The 20,432-nt window shown below is 42.8% G+C and overlaps 1 protein-coding gene across 5 annotated transcripts in view; it reads right to left on the bottom strand.

The window, feature by feature from the left end:
* Positions 1–642: 642 nt before the first annotated feature.
* Positions 643–20,432, bottom strand: part of LOC117588475 (nuclear factor of activated T-cells 5) — a 36,868-nt gene continuing 17,078 nt past the window's right edge. The window contains exons 1-10 of one of the 5 annotated variants that reach the window (XM_034279766.1): positions 18,888–19,558; positions 15,981–16,105; positions 14,655–15,076; positions 10,689–11,333; positions 8,389–8,809; positions 8,173–8,329; positions 7,867–8,114; positions 7,607–7,790; positions 1,017–3,023; positions 643–943 (exon numbers count right to left, since the gene is read on the bottom strand). In XM_034279766.1, coding sequence (XP_034135657.1) covers positions 939–943; positions 1,017–3,023; positions 7,607–7,790; positions 7,867–8,114; positions 8,173–8,329; positions 8,389–8,809; positions 10,689–11,333; positions 14,655–15,076; positions 15,981–16,105; positions 18,888–19,176 — 4,503 coding nt within the window. In that variant the 5' untranslated portion in view covers positions 19,177–19,558 and the 3' untranslated portion in view covers positions 643–938. Of the gene's footprint in view, positions 944–1,016; positions 3,024–5,198; positions 5,719–7,606; positions 7,791–7,866; positions 8,115–8,172; positions 8,330–8,388; positions 8,810–10,688; positions 11,334–14,654; positions 15,077–15,980; positions 16,106–18,887; positions 19,566–20,432 lie in introns of those variants that run through there. The other 4 variants (XM_034279767.1, XM_034279768.1, XM_034279771.1 and 1 more) reach the window with 4 other exon arrangements.

The following is a 20,432-nucleotide window of genomic DNA, read 5'->3' as shown; positions in this document are numbered from 1 at the left end:
TAATAGTCATAACATTAGTTTCATTTTTTCCTTCTTCTTTGTTTTCGTCCATAAATTTAATTAAAATAAAAAAAAAATGTTCATAAACAAATATTTAGTTGCGTTTTTCATTAAATTGTTAAAAAAGTCTTTTGGAATTTCTCGCATATTCTTCATATTTGTAACTTAAATTGTATATTTAAATATAAATAACTGTTTTAATCATTAGTTCTTGCTAACTCGTTTTAGATTAAAAAAAAAAAACATTTGTTAATGCATTGAAAGTCAACAAAATAAAATTAATTTAAAATTCAGACTTCAATGAACTTGTGTGTGTTTTCCAGCAGCAAACGGAGATTTGAATCAGATTTAAACAGATTTAATTGAATGCGTTCCAAGAGGAGAAGCCTCTGGTTCGGAGATTTCAGTGCTAATCGTTTAGAGCTGCTCTTTACAATGTTTTCTGTGGTTGTTGGCATCTTATAATATTTGTGTACTCTGTATTTCGCTTTGTTTGGATGCCTATTGATGTTGCAGTTCTTCCAGTTCTTTTATTTCGTAGGTATATGGCAGTTTCAAATCATTTTTTCTATTTCACTTTTTGTTTGAGATGATTTGACATTCATTTTCTTAACTAACACAAAATAAATGATTTAAAAAAAAAAGTGTATTAATGGTATATATATTTTTGTACAGCTACAGATTAAATAAAGCCATACATATTTGTGTGTGTGTGTGTGTGTGTTTGGGTGTCTGTTTTGAATTTGTTGATGAGGGAGACAGCAGGCAGGCATTTTCATGCGCTGTCGCTTAGGCAAAGTTGGTCCACACTGAAACCTTGTATCCATATCCATGGGTTTTACATGTACTTAATATTAGGTCCACATATGATTAATATATTCTTTTTTTAATAATAAAAAAAAACGTCCAAGTAATTTAATTTGTTGATCTCAAGCCGTTTAAACTGCAAAACAACAAATAGTTAGTAAAATTTTAAACAAATTAAAAATAAAACAGACAAAAAACAAAAAACTCACGCTGATCGAAGGTGCTTGGGTTTATGTAGCTAATCAGATCCTGATCAGACATCGTGGTCAGCTCCTGGGGTATGGGTGGCTGCACGGCCACGGCCGCAGCAGCAGCCACGGCACCGACAGCCGCTGGCAAAATGCTTCCGGCGGTGGTGGGCGCCGAGGCCTGTTGGGTCATCACGGCCCCATTGGTGGTGACGGCGGCGGTGGCCACGGACTTTTGCAGCGCATTCTCGCTGGCCAATGCAACGATCAGAGATTCTTGTGGTGAGGCCGCTACAACTGGCAAGTGGGCGTGGCCGTGCGAGTGACCACCATGGCCATGGCCGTGTCCATGACTGTGACTGTGACTGTGGCTATGACTGTGACTGTGGCTATGACTGTGGCTGTGGCTGTGGCCGTGCCCCGAAAGTGACTGAAAGCTGGCAGCCTCCGCGGCGACGGCTGCAGCAGCAGCGGCTGCCGCCTCCGGTGGCGTTGAGTGGCTCAAAAGCAGATTGACCAACGGATCCGCGCCAGCCTCCACGGGATTGTTGGCCACCGGCACGCCAGACTGCGGCGAGCGTGTGTGCGAGTGCGTGTGCGAATGGGTGTGCGTGCGGGTGTGTTGATGATGATAGTTGTGCTGCTCCTGCTCCTGGGTGGTAATGAAGTCAGCGGCCGCCTTGAGTATCATGTTGCTGACCGCCGTCGAAGTGGCGGTGGCAGCCACCTCTGGCTGCAGGGCAGCCGGTGTCGGTGGCAGTGTGTCCACCACACCGCCAGCTGATGTCGGTGGACTCATCATGATGTTGCTCAGCGCTAGGGCAGCCACGGCCGCATCCTGCTGCGTTGGCTCCGGCTGCATGGCTATATCGTTCAGTATGGAGTTGGCCATGGTCACCTGGTGGGGCGCCAGGATGTTGGGCACCATTGCAGTGGCTGCCCCATTGGCCGAGCAAAGTATGGTGGATGGCGAGACGGCGGGGTTCATGATGATATCGGTGGAAAGGCCAGCGCCAACATCCACGGGAGACGGCGCCAGGCCGGCGGCACCGGCCAGAGCAGCTGCCGGCTCCGAATTGAGGATTATGTCTTGGGTGAGCGGCGAGCTGTTCGGCGAGGACTCGCTGCCGCTCAACGAGCTGCTCGAGTTGGTCGACCCAAGCGACAGGCTCCGCTCGAGCACAACGTTGGGTGAGGCGACCGCTTGATGGCCCAGGACCTTCGACTGCAGCATGTCCGTCAGAGCGTGGTCGATGACAGCCACACTGCTGAAGAGCGCTGGCTCTGTGGTGCCATTGCTGCTGACCACCGAAGTGGACTTTGTCAGCTCATCGATGAACTTGTGCACGCTCGCTGCCGCCGCCGCTGTTGCCTGCTGCTGCTGTTGTTGCTGTTGCTGTTGTGGCTGCTGCTGTTGTTGCTGCTGCTGCTGCTGCTGCTGTTGCTGCTGCTGTTGCTGTTGCTGCTGCTGCTGCTGTTGATGCTGCTGCACCACGTGCTTAACAATTTCATTCTTTACGGCCAACTCCACAGCCACCGCCACGGCAGCAGAGTCAATGTCAACGGCGGTGACGGGGAAGCCGGGCAAGCTGTTTGACTGATCGAACATGATCGTATCCAGGCTGGATTTGCGGGCAAAGTGCGTCTGATGGTGGTACTGCTGCATGCCATTGGCGACATCCGGTGTGGCTTCCGCTGTCAGTGGACTGTGCGTGCTGCTGTCGTCGAGTAGTTCGCTCTTCAAGGCCTCCGCACTGGCCACGGCCACGGCATTGAGGTGGACCAGCTGCTGATCGGTGATCATGGGTGAGGCGCTGGGCAGCGATGAGCGGCGCACAACGCCCATCGGTATCTGGTTGCTGATCGGTGGGGGCATCATGCCCGAGTCTATCTCATGCTTGGTCTCCGCCACCACTCCCTCGCCACTGGTGGCTGCTCCCGCGCCCGATCCAGATGCCTGCGCACTGGCCGACCAGCTCGATCCGCTGCTCGATGGCGCTGCTGTGGTGTCCATAAAGTGATTCACATCTACAAAATATATGGCAGAGAAGAGTTTTAGTTTGCTACGTTATGATGGCACTTCAAATTAAATGGGACCACGGGTCAGGCGGGACGGGTTCTAAAATCAACAAAAAAAAAAAAAATAAAATAAAATAAAAACTAAAAAACTAACAAACAAAAAAAACAAGTTTAAAAATTAAAAGAAATAAATACGAGAGCGAGTGGTAAGGGGGTGGGGTAAGGTAAGGGGGGGGGGGGTGTAAGCGGCAGAGATCCATCATGGGTCCGGGAACATTTTTTTTTTATTGGAAACTAAAACTTAGGCACTACGGAAAACTTAAGCTAGGATTCGGGTAGATTCGGTGGAACTCTGGTTAGGGTCAGAGGGGTCGTAGGGTCTTGTTGTGTGTTTGGTTTTGTTTTGTTTCAATTATGGTTAATCATTACAAGCTAGGTTTTTGCTTATTTTATGCTTATTTTATATGAGTTTCAATGAACTAATTATATTTATAGCCTGAAAACGAGTCCACACATACAGTCCAGTCATACAATCATTCAAGGGGGGGACGGAGAGGAGAGCTTCTGCAAATAAAATGTCCCAGGAAATGCCAACAAAACGACTCAAGTTCAGTTAATAAACGATCGAAAGTGATCGAAATTAGCCCCAAGAGAATACATATCAAGGATCAGCAGACATATCCACCTACACACTCAATCCATCAATCAATCAAAGCAGATCAGCGGGGTAGCCCCACACACACACACACACACACACACACACACACACACACGCAATCACACCACCAAACACTCAATCACACACAGACACACAGAGACTCGGCAAGCGTTTTCCAACACTACTTAAGAGTTGAACTTAATTCGAATTGTAATATTATAACTTAGGTTTAGGTTTTGACTTATATATTATGATTATATTAATTGTAGGATTATGGATTAATACTAGAGCAAATCCTATGGTGAATTCTGTAACCCATGAACCTCACATTATCTACATATATGTATGTACGAGTATATAGACTATAAACTATGTACCACTCCTTTACAGCCGTCCACAGCTGGTGTGATACTTGCGCTGGCGGGATGCATTATCGAAAGCTGCTTGCGTTCGTAGGCGTAATGTTGGGGCTCTTAAGTCGAGCAATGCTTAAAATTCCACTCGTTCTAAACGAGTCCCATCACTACCAACCCTTCGATAGGTTCTTTCACAAACAAGTACCCGCACATTTGCTGCAGTTGATTTCGGTCCTTTCTTCCTTCTATTTTATGCTCTTGGATTACATTTCATTTACTCTTGCTGCACTCGATGTGCACCTGGAATGTGGTTTGACTCTCCCCTGCAAATTAATTCACAGACACGATGATTCTATATGTTAAGCATGATCTTTTTTTTGTTTTTTTTTTTGTCTTAAGACAACTGAAACGGCACTGAAAATGGATGAACTTTTTACGTTAAATCGCTCTTGGAGACAATTGCTGTTTGTTAGTACAGTTGTGTATGAGCAAATCGATAAAAATGCATATGGGCAGATCTGTGATTAAAGGTAAAAGAAAAACACAATTCCATGTAATTGAAAGGTAACTAATCTACAATATTGGCAAATAATCGCTATAGCTTTGATGTGGAACCCTATTTATCACCCGTTAAAGATGTCCTCAAGTGGTGTATCATAATGGATCATAATGTGCGACGTCAGAGAACATAGCGGCTCATGTATGAGTACTTCGACAAATTACATTGCAAATAACAATTTTCCAGCATATTTTTACACCGTAATCATTCATTTTCCCCGTTTCAATTGTAACAAAAAAAAAAAAAAAACATGTGGCTCATCTCTAGGACATGAAAACACACACAACACAAAGCCTTCATTTATGTATGAGTTTTGTTAGATGCATGTATGTAATATGTAATTCTTAAAGGGGTTTTATGTATGTACGCATGTGAGATGGGGTTCCAGTAAGACTAAATCGAGTTAATTTTAATGGTAATGGTGTGTGAGTGTGTGTGTAGGTTGGGGGAAAGTGTTGTTGTTGTTTTTTGTTTTGTTTTCAATAATAGATATAGAGAAAATGTAGTACGAAATGGCCAAAAAAAATTGTTTCTTTAGTCAAGTGGTAAATAATTGTTTGAATGGTTGTTTTTTTTTTTGTGTGTGTTTTTTGTTTTGTTTTAACCAGTACCCTAGACATCCTCGAAGTTGTTGGTCGTGGCTGAAGTCGCTGTCGCTCGCTGTGGTTCGGGATGAGGCTGAGGCGCTTCGCTTCGTGTTCCGCTGATGATCGTCTCGGCGTCGGCTTGCCTGTTTATGGCTTTGTGTGTGTGTGTGTGTGTGTGTATGTGTGGCTAGGAGAATGGGTTCGGATCAGTCGCGGATTGTGGATTGTGGATCGTGGATCGTGGACCGTATGCATCCAGCGTTGGTGTCCGGGCAAGCTTTTCACAGCTTTCTCTCTCGCTCAGTTGGGTTTTGCCTTAGCTGGGCTTTTGCTTTGTTTTAGTTATAGTTATTTATGTGTATATATATAGATACAGGATGTATCGGTGTCTATATATGTGTATGTATATTTATGTTATATCAACATCCGATTAATGACTTAATTTTGATTTAATTTTGGCTTTGACTTTGGTTTTTTTTTGCATTTTATAGCACTCAAAATGTATACATATTTGACTATATAGTTAGATTGAGCACCTAAATTGCTAAGAGAATGGGAAGGAGGAAGAATATTATGTAAAAATATATATATGCATATTTTTTTGTTTGGTTTTGGGTAAGTTTATCTGTTGTTGTGGCGGGGTGGGGAGGGATACTTTTAAGAGTTTGCGAAAAAATAAATATCTATTATTTGGAGAGATCTGCTGTCCTGGAGTTATTGTATTATTTTGCCTGAGATAAGTTTTTGCTTTGCTTCTGTACGGGGGCTGCCTTGATCTTCATCTTCTTGATCTTCTTGATCTTCTTGATCTTCATCTTCTTCTGTTATATATCATCCTGATGTTCTGATCTTCTGATCTTCTGAACTTCTGCTCCTTGTGCGTGTTCAATTTTGGCGTTGGGTTCGCCTTTGCTTCTTGGTGAAAAAATGATCAAGAAAACTCTGCAACTCATTCACTCACTCGCAGCACACAGTTCTGAGGCCCCCAAACACACTCAAACAACACCCAGCAAACACGCAAACACACACACACACACACAACACTCCCATCCACTCACAAGTAGGACAGTTAATTAGCTCAGAAGACCCAGAAGGATATGTGGTTATGTGGAAAAACGTAGCAGCAGTGTAGCAAATTCTTCTTCAGCACATGTTCAGGCCAGACCAACATATACTATGATTTCCCTATGATTGTTTCCAATGACAAATTGAATAACCATTCATTCAGCAGAGTTGTTTCGATCAGTTTCCAAGCGAATTCCAATTTGTTCTTTGTCCTTCCTTAAGCTGAGAGTCGCGCGACATTTGCGGCAGAGAAATAAAGAGACAAACGGTGTGGGGGGTGGGGTGGGGAGAGAAAGAGAGCGACGGAGGAACTGGGTGCTGGAGGCGTCAAGCGCCGACTTTGTTTTCGACTTATTCATTTATGTTTGTTGTTTCATTTACTTGGTAGTGTTTTATCGTACTTATAAATTAAATTATATATTATTTTATTTGATACTTCCATTGGATTCGTTTCGGTGTTCCTGTCAATTTCCTACTTAATTATTAAGTATAATTAATTTTTAATGTTTAATTATTTTTTTGTGTGGTTATAGATCTTTTCATGCGTTACTCTGTGCAAAAAGAAAAACTAAAAGATCATTTGAGCATATGAAAAGGGAACGAGGATGGAAAAGTTTGGCAGGCAAGTGTTGGTGGGGGCGATTTTAGTACTGATTCTTATGAATATAATGCGATGTGTCCCTATCATCTGGTTAATCTTAAAACAACATTTACGAGGGCATACAAAAATCAAACAATAGTTAAGTAATTAAAGCACCCCCCGGGACTGCACCAGTCCTTCCCTTATAAATCTTTCCTCAGAAATCGAAAGAAGTATTCCTTTAACTATTTGGGTTCTTTTCTCAAGAATAAGTATTTTTGATTCACATTTCTCTCTCGTAATATTTGTGCTTGGGTTAGCCGCAAGCGGATCGGCTGCAATGCAAACAGAGAATGAGAGACATGGTGGAGGATGAGCAATGAGGAAAGACAGGGAGAAAGGAGTGGAGGGAAGCAAAAAGAATAGAACAGAATAACGCATGAAGATATAAGATGGTTTTATCTATCGATTGTTGATATATTATTATTTTTGTTCCCGATTATTTTCTACGCAAAGTTGCTAATATTTCGAGTACTTGGGATACCGCCAAGGATTGATGGCTGAATGGCTACCTCACACAGTGTTTTCGATTCTTGATTCTTTCTGCCCTAAAATGCGGTTGTGTGTGTGTGTACGAGTACGAGCACGAGCACGAGTACGAGTACGAGTACGAGTACGAGTGTGTGTGGCTTCGTGTTCGATTCGCGTAACGTACGCTGCTGCCCGAAGCCGAGCAGCAGGTGTGTGGGGGTGGGGTGGGGGCAACACTTAGTCAACAAATAGATACCTTGATCGTGAATTGTGCTACTTAACGTGCTGGCAGCCGCTAGTGTCGAATACTGTCCCTTCGGGGTGTAGGTGAAGGTGTGCGGCTCGCTCTTCTTGCCGCTCGAAACGATCGATACCTGAACGCTCACCGGCTTGATCACATTCTGGTGCAGATATTGTGGCACTGTGCATATGAGATGCGTCTGCAAAGAGAGAGGGAGCAATAAAAGCATAAATAAAAGACAAGTCGCAGACAGCATGTGTCACTTCGTCACTTACCTGATGCAAATATTCCTTGTCCGGCATCACGCTCTGTTCCCATAGAGCGGCTGTGCCGCCAATCAGCTGCTGTCTCACAGCTATTTCCGTAGCGGGATCGTCGCCATTGACGCTGTCGTAGGTCTCCTGAAACACCACATGGGTGTCCTTGAGGAAATTCTTGCCAATAATGAAGAGCTCGAGGCCGCCATCGACGGGGCACGAGTTGAGCGATTTCTTGCATATTTCCGGCACACCTGGAGGTTGAGCTGAGGCAGCAAAGTGAGGAATTCAATTGGTAAATGAAGTGTAAGCTCTTATACTTACTGCAAATTATGGGATTGGAGCAGACTTGGAGGGTCTCGGTGGTGCCATCTTCGCGGGTCAACTGAGTGCGAAACACCATCCGGCAGCGGGTCGATTTCTTTTTGTTCTTCTGTGCCAAGTGCTCGGGAAAGCGGTGCTCCACATCAACATTGCGTTCCTACAAGGCAAAAGGAAATCAGTGACATGATTCAGGACCCACTTGGTCCCCCCACGCACCTTTAAAATGCCAACGCAATCGCAGGTGATGGTCATGTCCGTCTCTGGCTTAAAATCGATCTCGATGACCATGGTGCCGTCGACCTTCTTCTCGTTGCACTGTGTCGAATTCTTGCCGGCCACCTTGCATGCCTGATAGAACATGTGTGGCGCCACACGACCAATGTCCGTGCCAATGAAGACCTGCAGCACGGCGCCCTTGTCGTAGCCCGTCAGTCGGACAATGGGGAAGCCGTTGCCGCTCCGATCCTTGACCGCTCCGCGACTGCCCTCGGTCTGGTAGCGGGCACGGTGCTGCTGCTCCGGCTGCGAGACAATCTCCAGCTGCACTTGGCCGTCGTTCGAGCTGGCGACGCTGTTCAGCGGCGTTGTGGGCTGACGCTTGTTGGCCACCCTGGTGACATTGCGGGCCGAAATAAACCTAAAGAATCGAACGGGGAGAGAGAGAGAGAGAGAGAGAGAGAGAGAGCAGAGAATATGAATAACAATTTGATGCTTGGGTTTTGCTTGAGTTTTTCCATTCCGCAGGGAACTTTTCCATTCGTAAAATTCGAAAATGTGGAATGTGAAAGGCATTTCCCCGTTTATTTGTCTAAGGATTGTTGAATATATTTCTTGCAACTTGTACTTGAACTTTGCCCAGATCCGATCCCCACATATGTGCTACGTACTAAATGCATGATGAAGCATATTTGCCAAATGATTTATGGCCAGGAGGATGTTTAGCCAATGGGCCGAGATGTATGTAAGACATGGGGAATGGTTGCTTGGTAATGAATAGAGTAAAATTCCTACGAGAAAATGCCAATGAAATACAATTTTGTTTGATTTCTTTAATTACAATACACGCACACACACACACACACACACACACACAAATATATAAAAAGCCAAAAAAACAAAATTATTTATGTTTCGAGATTTTATTGCAAATTTCTTTTCCTTCTTTGCTTTTTGTTTGTATATACAACTTTTTGTTTGTTCAGTTTTAATTCGTTTTGTACGTTTTTTACAATTGTTAAATAATTAACACACACACACACACACACACACACACACACACACACAAACACATAGAAAGAGAGGAAGAGAGACAGGAATTATTACAGGGCACACATTGAGTTAATAATCCTTTTGGTCTTGGCGTTTGTTCAATGGGTTAACAAAACTTTTACGAACACATAGATGATATTTCTTTTAGTCATAAATAATTTATTTTACGCCCATCTACAGCTGTATAATGTATCGTAAATAAAATATAAAAACTACCTAACAAAGAAGGACTCGTGGTGCTCTCGTTTCTAGTTCTTTCGCTATCGTTTTTGTACAATAATTGGCAACAATATTAATGCAAATTTCTGATAAACACAGTCCATTGATGTCTCTATTAAGTTGTTATAATTTTATCTTTTATCTGACCCGCACTTAACCAACAATTTATTGGTTTTTTAACACTTCAAATGATACAAGTTCGCGGATTTTGAACCATTTATCTTGAAGTTTTTTTTTTTTTTGTGCAAGAACTTTGCTGCAGAAGTTATGGTAAAATGTTATAAAAATACCTCAAAGGTGCCCTTCTGCTTATTTGCATAGTTTCCAAATATGTAAATTAGTTTACCTTTCAATTAATTTATACAAAAATATCAAAAGAATTATGTATATGGAAATGTGTTCTTTTTTAACGAGAGAAATATACCTATGCAGGATTGCTTGAAACAGAGATAAAGCAGCATAGTTGAAGACTTCTAATTCTTGCTAGGAATTCGGAAAAGCCTGTTGGCTTTGTTTTGGGAAAGCATCAAAGAAGAAAATAATCAGAGTACCCCAAAAATGACTTCAGTTTGGTAGTGATCGAAGAGAGAAGATGGCTTAAATTATATGAGAGACAGATAGCCAGGATATGTTAAGGTCTTACTGTAATCAAAACACATCCGCTCTCTTGTTTCGACTTTAAATGTCAACAGTCAACGAGTAAAACTAAAAATCGAATTTGTTTTTAGGCTAGGTACAGAACACAGCATGAGCATGATAAGATTATTTAAAAAGTGTGTTCGAATAGAGTTTTTGAACGAGTTTTTGGTTGCTTCTAAAGAACAGATTTATAGCAGATAGAACCCAAGGTTTTAGAGGAAAAAAGGTGTAAAAAGATTTCAAGTTAGGATCCATTCGTAAAGTGTATTCCGAAAAGTTTTGTATCGTTCCCAATTTGTATTTAAATTGTTGTTTATGAAAATGTTTTTGGTTTTTCTGGTAGTTTTCGATATTGCTGGGTTTCGATCTGTAAAGAAAACTCCGCTTACTTTGTTTCATTGCCATTGCGTGGCAGCAGCACGCTAGTCATGGCAGTCATGGCAGGCCTAGGGCGTAGGCTGGCCGCAGGAGCCGCTGAAGCGACTGAAGGCACAGGAACCACAGGAGCCGCATTGGCCGCGTTGGCTATCTTGCGGATGAACTCGTCCTCGCTGCAGGCATCGTCATTGTCCAGCTCCAGCTGGTTGCACTCGAGCTTCTTGCGCTTGATGTGCTTGCCACTGCTTCGAGCCAAGTTCCGCTGGTGGTGCGGCTGGTGCGGCTGGTGGTGGTGCTGCTGCTGCTGCTGCTGCTGCACACCCAATCCAGGATAATGAAATTGCTGTTGCTGTTGCTGCTGCAGTTGTTGCTGCTGCTGATGGGCAGGGGGCAGCTGATGCTGTACATTAAATGCCGACACGGCGGCTGCCACAGCTGCCTCGGTGGCCTGGAAGACGCCACCAAATGGATCAGCGGAGCTGTTGCCACTGCTGCTGTTGGCGCTGCTGTGATTGATGAGGCCCGAGTAACCCTCTGAGCTGGGCGTCGCCGAGCAAGACTGCGATGTGGAGGCAGTCGCTTCCTCCGAGTTCGAGCTGTCCAAGTCGTCCAAGTCGTCCAGAAAGGCGCTCAGCATATTCTTGGTCTGCCGCGATCTATACATACACATATACATATATATTTACATTTACATTTACAGTTACATATACGTTTACATATACATTCATAGCTTATGGCAACCCACACACACACGCATTGAGAGCGTGTCAATTTGTTCAAATTGATCGATTTCAATTCAAGTTTCTCCATATACATACATAATGCTCTCAGGTTCTCTTAATTGTTTCCTGAACAACAACCGAACCGAATAAACAATTCAAACAATATTTCTGCCTTAAGCTAGTTATGTTCTAATGTCTCCTTTGGTACTGGACTTCATCCGTTTCATTCTCTCTTGCTTATTTCAGCAACACAACACCAACGCCGGTACCGTTACCGTTACTGCACAATGAGCGACGAAGACAGTGGGGGAGAAGAGAGAGAGCGAGAAAGAGTACGTGCGTGGCTGCAAGGTGAATTTACATGGAAGGTGTCACTGTCCGCTGTGGGGATAACCCATAACATATTCACCACGCACTGAGAGACAAGCGCTGGAAAGGGCTAGAGATGGTGTTATTGGTCCCTATTGATTTGCTTAATCTGGCTTTAATAATGATCCAATCACAGTGCATTGCATACCCAAAAGTGGACTTTCTTCTTGGTCTTTCACACATCAAAATCCGCCACAAAACTCCTTTACGATTGGGTGGTATACAGAAGAGAAAGACTCTGAAATGATGTATCTCTGGTGTCTAGTTAAATGCCTAAATAACACAGCATTGGCAAAGCAATATAAAAATATAAATTATAATTTTCGCGGATATTTAAGACCTTTACTTTCGCTCATCCTATAAAAGAGATAGCTGTTATTTCTGCTACACTCCAAAAGGTATTATTTACTCTGTGAGTGACTAAAAGCAATGCTATTGTTCCTTTAAACTCGTCAAATAATTGCAAAAACATTAGTAGCAGACACTGCGTTCGGTTCCCGCTCAAATCGGGTGCAATAGAAGGCATCGCGCGAACTGATTGATAATTCTTATTTGTTATTATCAGCAGAGCAGAGCCAAGAGCAACAGTGCGTATAAGCACTCAACTCTAGTCGATCATTTAACAACCCAAATTCCAATGGCCAGAAAACAACCCAAATGTCATTGCCCAACGAATGTTTTGCGCTGACGGAGAGAAAAGAGAATTTTTTTCATGGAACTCTGGCCAAATGTATGTAAATTAAATTAAGCGCCAAAGAATGTGCAAATCAATTGGGTAAACAAACGAATGTAGGCAGCGCCCGTGCCAACGTACCGAAGGTTTTAGTACTCTAGAGTCTGGAACCAAGGGGCTAAGCAGAGCCAAAAAGTGCCCACATCAATTTGACAACATTTAAGAGATGGATGAATGAGAGGGGCAACCCCAAAATGGCAAATCTCATTCGATAGTCCGCCGGCTGCTATCTCTCCGCCGACGACGACTGACCGTAATTGCAGATTCTAAACTGCAATTCGCAATTGGAGGAGAGTTCATACAACTGATAAGCTGATAAGATAATACGGCAATTACACAGACAAGCATGCAGCTAGAGAGCAGCTACAAAAACAAAACAAAAACAAAACCGAGACACGAAGTAAACAAACAAACAACACTCTGGGCCAGCAGCCGAAACATTAAGTCGAAAGCTGAATCTAAGTCCGATGCGAGTCGAATCAAACTGAAAGCACACACACACATATAACACGACTAACAAGGGGAAAGACCTGTCCATGTAAAAGTCCTTGAAGCTGCGCAGTAGATTATAATTGTGCTGATAAGTTGCATGTTTGTAGGAAGAGTCAACGCGAATTTCCTTAAACCTAATCTCACTCTGTGTTCTGGTGGGTACACTTTTGGTTAACTTTAATTATACAAATACTTTGTTTAACCTACAGCAATCATAGGATTACATAAATATGAAATGAAAACGCGCTAGAATGGTGTCAAGTTTGGCTTCTTGTTGCCATTCAAAAACACAAACAATTCGTGAGCCTCCCGTGCTGGTATCGAGCTGTATATCGGACAACGTTTATTTAGTTTTGTTTTGAATTACTTTAACTGCAACTCAATGAGTGACCCTAAAGCCGTGTGGAAAAATCCTAAACGTTTTAGTTCATAAGTTTTACTCAGCTTAATCCAATGTTTTGGAACATTTTCACATTTTAATTGGAAGGAAAAATTGTATGGATAATCCAATTTGCTCACATGACAGCTGGAAAAGGTCAATAGCAGCTAATTTTCAAATTAAAAACTGATGCAAATTGTTTACGGGGCAAAGATAAGTATCAGTGCTGACAACGGCTTCAAATTTAGGAGACTATTTGCATTCAAAGTTGTCCATTTGCTATACAAAAGTGCATTATGTTGGATTCTAGTTATAGCTTCAATAGTTTGCTTTTATTTCTTGGTTTTCTCTGAGCTTGATCCGCTCTGATTTCACATTCTGCCCTCTTTGGGGGGGTTTCTCGATCTTAAATACACAAATTTGGGTCCTACACACATTCACTTTTAACACAAAACTTAAGGCTTCCCGTGCAGACTTCCACTTCACTCACATTAAAGACATGTCAGAACTCTGATTTGATATTTTTTGTATTTTATGTCGCACCAGGGATCGCTCTGTAGATCTACTTTGCTCTGAGGGCCAGACTATACTGAGGGCAGTGACAATTTTCTATCGAACATGCGGTGAAAATTATCCGAATCTCGCCGAACAAAATCCATACTTCGCTTGTAAGCCTGGACCCCCGTCTGCCCATTGCCATTTTCATTTAGCCATTTGTAGCCATTGGAGCTGCAGCACAAACATTTGCTCATGTTTCGGGGCGACATAAACAGGAGACTCCCAACGGCAGAAGGAGCTTAAATGCTCGTTTCATTATCCAAGAATTCTGATAAATTGAGAAGCCGCTGTAAAGCTGTGCGATAACTCAAATTTGAAACATTAAACATTATTTAATAATCCCAATCGAAGTTCTTCATTATAAAGAATACAAATCCTTAGTCAAAATTCATCTGAATTTTTAATATTTTGTCGATGTGGCTTTAAGATCTTTATGCAAATTGACAATATTCAAATAAGAATAAGAATTTAATGTGTGTGTGTGTGTGTGTGTGTGTGTACTGTGTTTTGGTGCTGTTTTTGTGAGCCAACAAATTGCATTCATTCTAATCGAAATTAAGAGTCAAACACAACAAAATGAAGTCATGAACTGGCAATTATCTCGAATTTTACATGCGCATGAACCAATGGACATAAAAGGGTGGGAGAGAGTGTGTGAGAGAAAGAGAGAGAGAAAGGGAGGGGGGGGGGAGCAAGAAGAGTGGAAGGAAGATCACGGACTCACCTTGATGCTGGTATTGCTCGAATTAAATGCTGCTGCGGTGAATGTTGCTGTTGATGTTGCTGCTGCTGCTGCTGTTGGTGCTGCTGCTGCTGCTGCTGCTGCTGCTGCTGTTGCTGCTGCTGTTGGTGGTGTTGCTGCAACGAGTTACTTGCCACTGCAGCTGCGGCTGCCGCTGCCGCAGCCACCACCGTGTTCGTCAGGGACGTGCTGTTCACCAGCAGATTCGCCCGCTGGACAGCACTCATGCCACTCATGCTGCTGCCATTCGAACTGCCGGGATCGGCTGCTCCTGGGCCAGAGGATGAGGATCGCAGCTCCGTGTGCTGGTCAAAGCCCAGACCACTGTCGTTCGAGTTGTCGCAAGGCGGCGGATGTGGTCGCTGTGGTATTCGCTTACCGGGAACTAGCTTGCCAGGACCCGCCTGCAAAAGCAAAAAGGCAACAGACACAATAAATAATAAAGTCAAGGAATTATCCTCTCAAAGCAGCCCTTAGCCACAGAAAATCAGCTTGTACTTTGGTGGTGTAAAACGTAACCTAGCTCGGCATGAAAATATTTAACACTTCTTTTCATTCAATGTAGTCCAGTTCCTTTTATTGGTACAGCAATTTCTGTATAACTTCCGAACTTTAATTATCCGAAATGTCTTCAAAATATTCTTCCCCGGCGTGATCCATGCTGTGAGGTTTGTTAAGAGATAACACAGTCCGAGGTAGCCAAATCGGTTGAAGCTTGTCCTCACTCTCTCAGGATAACTTTTCTATTGAAAAAAGCGACAGAAATAATACTGCTTGCACTCAGTCCTAATCCGTGTGGAGTCCGAGTCTGCTGGCTCGCGCATTTCTCGTATTTTTTGCGTGGAGGTGTCGTTTCGACCATCGTGACACTCTCCAAACATGTATATATTTAAATGTATTAAATCTTAAATAATATTTAAATGAAACAAATGGTTTTCCTTATGCAACATAATGCCCAATTTGATGCGCTGAAATGTTGTATGTCTTCCAATAAGAGCTACCGAAAAACATTTGTTTTCGAGCAAGGAGTTTACTTTTCACGCCACCTTGTGCATATATTCAGGGCAAACTATTCAAGCTTCAACAATTGTATAGTAGTTTTACCAATTAAAAACCCAAATGCTAAACTTTTAGCAACCCACAGCATAAGTTAACAATTTTCTTGAAAATGTTTTCAAGTTTCTTTTAAAACTTTAAGTTTAAAGACAGACAGGCTGTAACGACCCCGGGTATGAAAGTAACGCTAAAGTTAAGTAATTGTCAAGCGATTGGATGAAAGATTTAATTATCTTTTTGTTGAATTCTTACCCTAGTTATGGTGTGAAGTTTGCCTGGCAATCCCTTGCCCGGTTGTCTTTTCGAGGGTATACGAAAACCCTTGCGATGTATTCGGGCACTCATTGTGGAATTGGTGGACATCGTCATCCTCATGCCTATGGAAAGTGAATAAAAGAAACAAATAATATATTTAATGTGTATTATTAAGATAGAAATATGTGCCTGTGTACTTGTCTTGAAACATAATTTTAGATTAATTAAAAGGTAAAAGGAAATCTTTCGTATATTCTGATATTCGCAGCCGTTGCCCATGTAGACCCACCCACAAAGTGTCCCATCAAGCGCTTTATTTCCATACAAGTGCCACATATAAATATGTATATATGTATATATCGTACTTTGTTCATTGATATGTGTACAATGGAAGGGTGCTCCGGAGCAGTGCAGAACGAACATTGCATTGTCTGGGTGCTCCGCTCCGTGCCGTTCGTGGAGCTAAGTTACTGCCATGGAAACTGATAATGCCTACGGCTGCGGCTGCGGCTGCGGCTGCGGCTGCGGGATGGGTTCGGGTGCATTGAACTTCTTGCCAGTGCAGAACCTCATAGACTCATAGTCCGTATACATAGAATATTCCCCATGGTTTGCTGTTAGTTATGATTTTGGTTACTTTACTTTACTTGCAGTTGCAGTTGCTGGAACATCACTCATTGTTGCATTTCACACGATCTCTGTCTCTCTCTCTCTCTCAATTGATGCACAATTTCAGTTTCAACTGCGTTCGTTCTGAGACACCATACTCATAAGAGTTCTATATAAAAAAGTCTGAAATATAAAAATACATACAGACACAAGAGCAGCCGAGAGCAGAGCAGAACAGAGCTGATAAAAGTGCCAGGGAGGCCGCCGGTCCAGACAAACCCCACAAAAACAGAACGTACCCCACTAACATTAGCAATCTCCAGCAATCTCCCATTTTGTCTTCTTTTCTACTCCACCATATTTGAACATGTATTTTTTCTGTACAATTCTTTGTTTATCCATTCAATAAACACACACAAAGTAATTGTTTTGTTTTTTTTTGGTTTGGTGAGCATTTAATTAAATTGCAAACTCATTGGCAAATACATTTCGCTCACTTTTTAGGCAGAGAATCTTCAAAATGCAATAATGCGTTAGTGATGCGACTTTATCGGATAGTTTTGGAATCTATTCGAACCACGAACCACTACACTATAGAAGTGGTATTCGCGGCGATCAATTTTAACTCGGATTCCAGCGAGATTTCAGGCAATATTTTATAGATATTTTGCATTAATGTCTCTCTTGCTGGTTGGTAGTTTTCTTTCAATTTAATTTAAGCAGCTGCCTCATAATAGTTACATCTAGTTTAATATGTTACAGAAAGACTTCGTGGAAGAACTTTTCTCATTTTGCTCATTTAAATTCAATTTAGAGCCATAACCCACCAGCCAACCAAATCGATCTATTTCGCACCCTTTTATCCACTTGCCTAACCTTGAGTGGAAAGCAAATAAATCAATGTTTATCTGTGGGCTTGCGGAACACGCCTACCCAGTAAACCAAAAGAATCGAGCCTTAGAGACAGCAAGGGAGGAGGTAGTTGTGGGTTCGACAGCGATAAGATCCCACAATGGGAGAGGCTAAGCGCACTGATACACTCATGACTGATAAATGTTCAGACATATGTAAGTACGTAAGTCGATGGGCTGGAAAGATAGCCGGTAGATGCTCAAGAGATATGGTAATCTATGATATGATTACCATCATCAATGCCCCCCAGAGAGCTGCATATGTGAGCAGTTAATGTCGATAAAAGATTGAGGGGTGATGAATATATGTAGTGGAGTCGTCTTTGCTCACATTTCAACTTCCCATTCAACGAATTCTGTTGGGCTGTGCCGCAGCTAAACACAGGTGTGGAACAGACAAGCCATCGATCGGATGCTCGTAGCACGAACTTATGGAGAGACAGTTGTTTTCTGAAGTTCTGGATATCTATAATTAAACGCAGACTCCCCCACACAGAAATGACTGACTGGGAGAGAAATTAACCAAAACAGATTGTCAATAAAGTAAAAACAACAACAACAAAATACATACGATATATTATAGAATGAAGTGTATTGAACCCATCTGACCCAATGTGGCCTGGCCCCAGGTAAAGCCCCACGCGATGATCCAGGAACACTAATCGGAAGGACAATTACAGCGTTCTTAGATCCCAATCATTCTATGCATGTATTTATGTAATTTTTTGTTGCTCTTGCTCCTACTTTGGCTTGGCTTTTGTTTGGTTGTTAGGTTGTTTTTCTTCTGTCGCGACTGGCGCGTAATCTTATCGCCCCGTGGGCAAACCCAGCAACTGGCGAAAACTTTCGTTAACGAAGCCAAATTAAGCGCTGGAGCAGAACTTGAATCATCAGCGACAACGGGGCGCCGCTTCTTTTGGCAATTGACTACCTCGATTTGCTAGATCTGCGTGCGCCACATACATAAATATTTATGTATGTATATCGATATCAAGTGCTTTATCTCATGTTATCGCTGAGACGAAACTTGATTTGGCGACAGCTGAGACAGCTGAGATGGAACAAAACGTACTTCAAAATGTATTCTACAAGACAGGTCGCCTTTACAGGAGGCCACGCGACGCTGCCAGCTCAACTTGAACTCATTCATGCCGTACCTCTTTAGGTTTCCATAATTTCCAATTTTTATTATCAGACATGAGGCACCATGGAGCGCTTTCCTTAGGCAACGAATGCAATAATATAAAATGTGTTCACATCAGTGACATGCAAAACGGCACGACACAGACAACGCTATTGTATTGCTAGCTGATCAGTGTTCTCTATCCTCACGAGATAGGGCCCATGCCGGCCACGGGTGAATCTTTTGATATCGCTCTCTTACCGAAGTTGCTTTTGTAATGGTGCTGGTAGGCCTGTATATTGTTGTTTCCTGTGTTGTTGTTGTTGTTGTTGTTGTTGTTGTAATGGTGACCATAGTGATTATTGCTTGTGTTGTTACCACCTCCGCCAGCACCCCCACTGGCAGCAGCACCGCCAGTGTTGTTATTGCCACCACCACCACCACCACCACCACCACCACCATGGTGCTGATGATGGCTCAGATTGTGCATCTTGGAGGGAATCCGGTAGCCCGACTCATAGTGTTTATACTGATTGTAGGTGAAGCGCATTGTGGGTGTGGAATATCTTTACTGCTGCTGTTGCTGCTGCTGCTGCTCGCTCTCTTGCGGTAATCTTGGTACGTTCTGCATTTGCCGCCTCTCTCCCGATCTCCCGATCTCCCGATCTCCAGCTCTCCTGCCTCTCGTTCTCTTTTTTGGATATGTGCTCTTAATGTACACTATAATTATGTGCGTAGGCATAGATTGATCGTTTTTTGGTAATAATTGTTGGCACGTTTTTTACTTATTTTTCTTATTTTTTTGTTGTGATTTAGTCGTTAGCTAATTTAGTTGTGTTGATTAGGAATTTATTTGGCATTTCATTGAAGTTTCTTTGTACATTTATTGTTTGTTCTTGATGTTTCTGGTCAAATTTTCTACAATCAAAAAATGTGCGCGGTTGGTTTTGGTTTCTTGTTCTGGTTTTCTGGTTTTCTGATTTTCAGTTGTTGTCCGCACGTGAATTGTTTCGCGGGAAAAACGCACACGAAGAAAAAAACGCGCCGAAAACACCCGAGGTGTTGAAGACTCTTCAACAGGTCCGCCGTCGCGTCGTTCAGGACGTTTTGTATCTTTACAGGCTGACTTTTACTCCGATGCGTACATATTTCCCTTTGCATGGATTTTTTTTAATCGCGAAGCCAAAGTCCAGGCTCGGAGCAGGCGCGCCTTAAGTGCACTCTCGGCTCTGGCTTTCTGTGTCTGTCTGTTCCGAAACTTGTTTCCTTTTCCCTTGTGCTGCAGTGGAGTGGAACCTTGAAATGTTTCCGCTGGCGCTTCCTAGTTGCTCCTAAATTAACAGTTACACCGCAGCAGAACTGAAACGGGTTTCTCTTCCCTTTTGCCAGAGGAAGAGAGTGGCAACAAAGGGCAAGGTCGCTGTGGATGCGCGCCTTCTTTTTTTTTGTTGGTGTATCTTTTCTCTGTGCAGCAGCTATGCAACTCGGTTGGTTCTAGGTTCTAGACTCAATCCACAGCAAAACCCCCCCTTCTCAACACCGATTCAGTGACACAGATAGTGCTGCTCTTCCCTTCCCCACCACCACCATTCACCGCCAGACCTACCAACCTGCCAGACCAGATTTGTTCTAAAGTTTTGTTCGTTTTTGTGTAGTTTTTGTTTTACAATCAAATGCCAGGTTCTTAGCTTGATTAAATGCTAATTGAAAAATGTACGGGGTTCAGCACGCCGTCTTACATATGTATATGTACAGAAATATGTACAGAAATATGTAAATATGTATTTGAAGTGCCGTTGGCTTTGT

Source organism: Drosophila guanche, unplaced genomic scaffold (assembly GCF_900245975.1).
Source record: "Drosophila guanche unplaced genomic scaffold, DGUA_6, whole genome shotgun sequence".
NCBI lineage: Eukaryota > Metazoa > Arthropoda > Insecta > Diptera > Drosophilidae > Drosophila > Drosophila guanche.
Note: the sequence above shows the minus strand (reverse complement) of the source record. Positions and strands in the feature narration are given on the sequence as shown.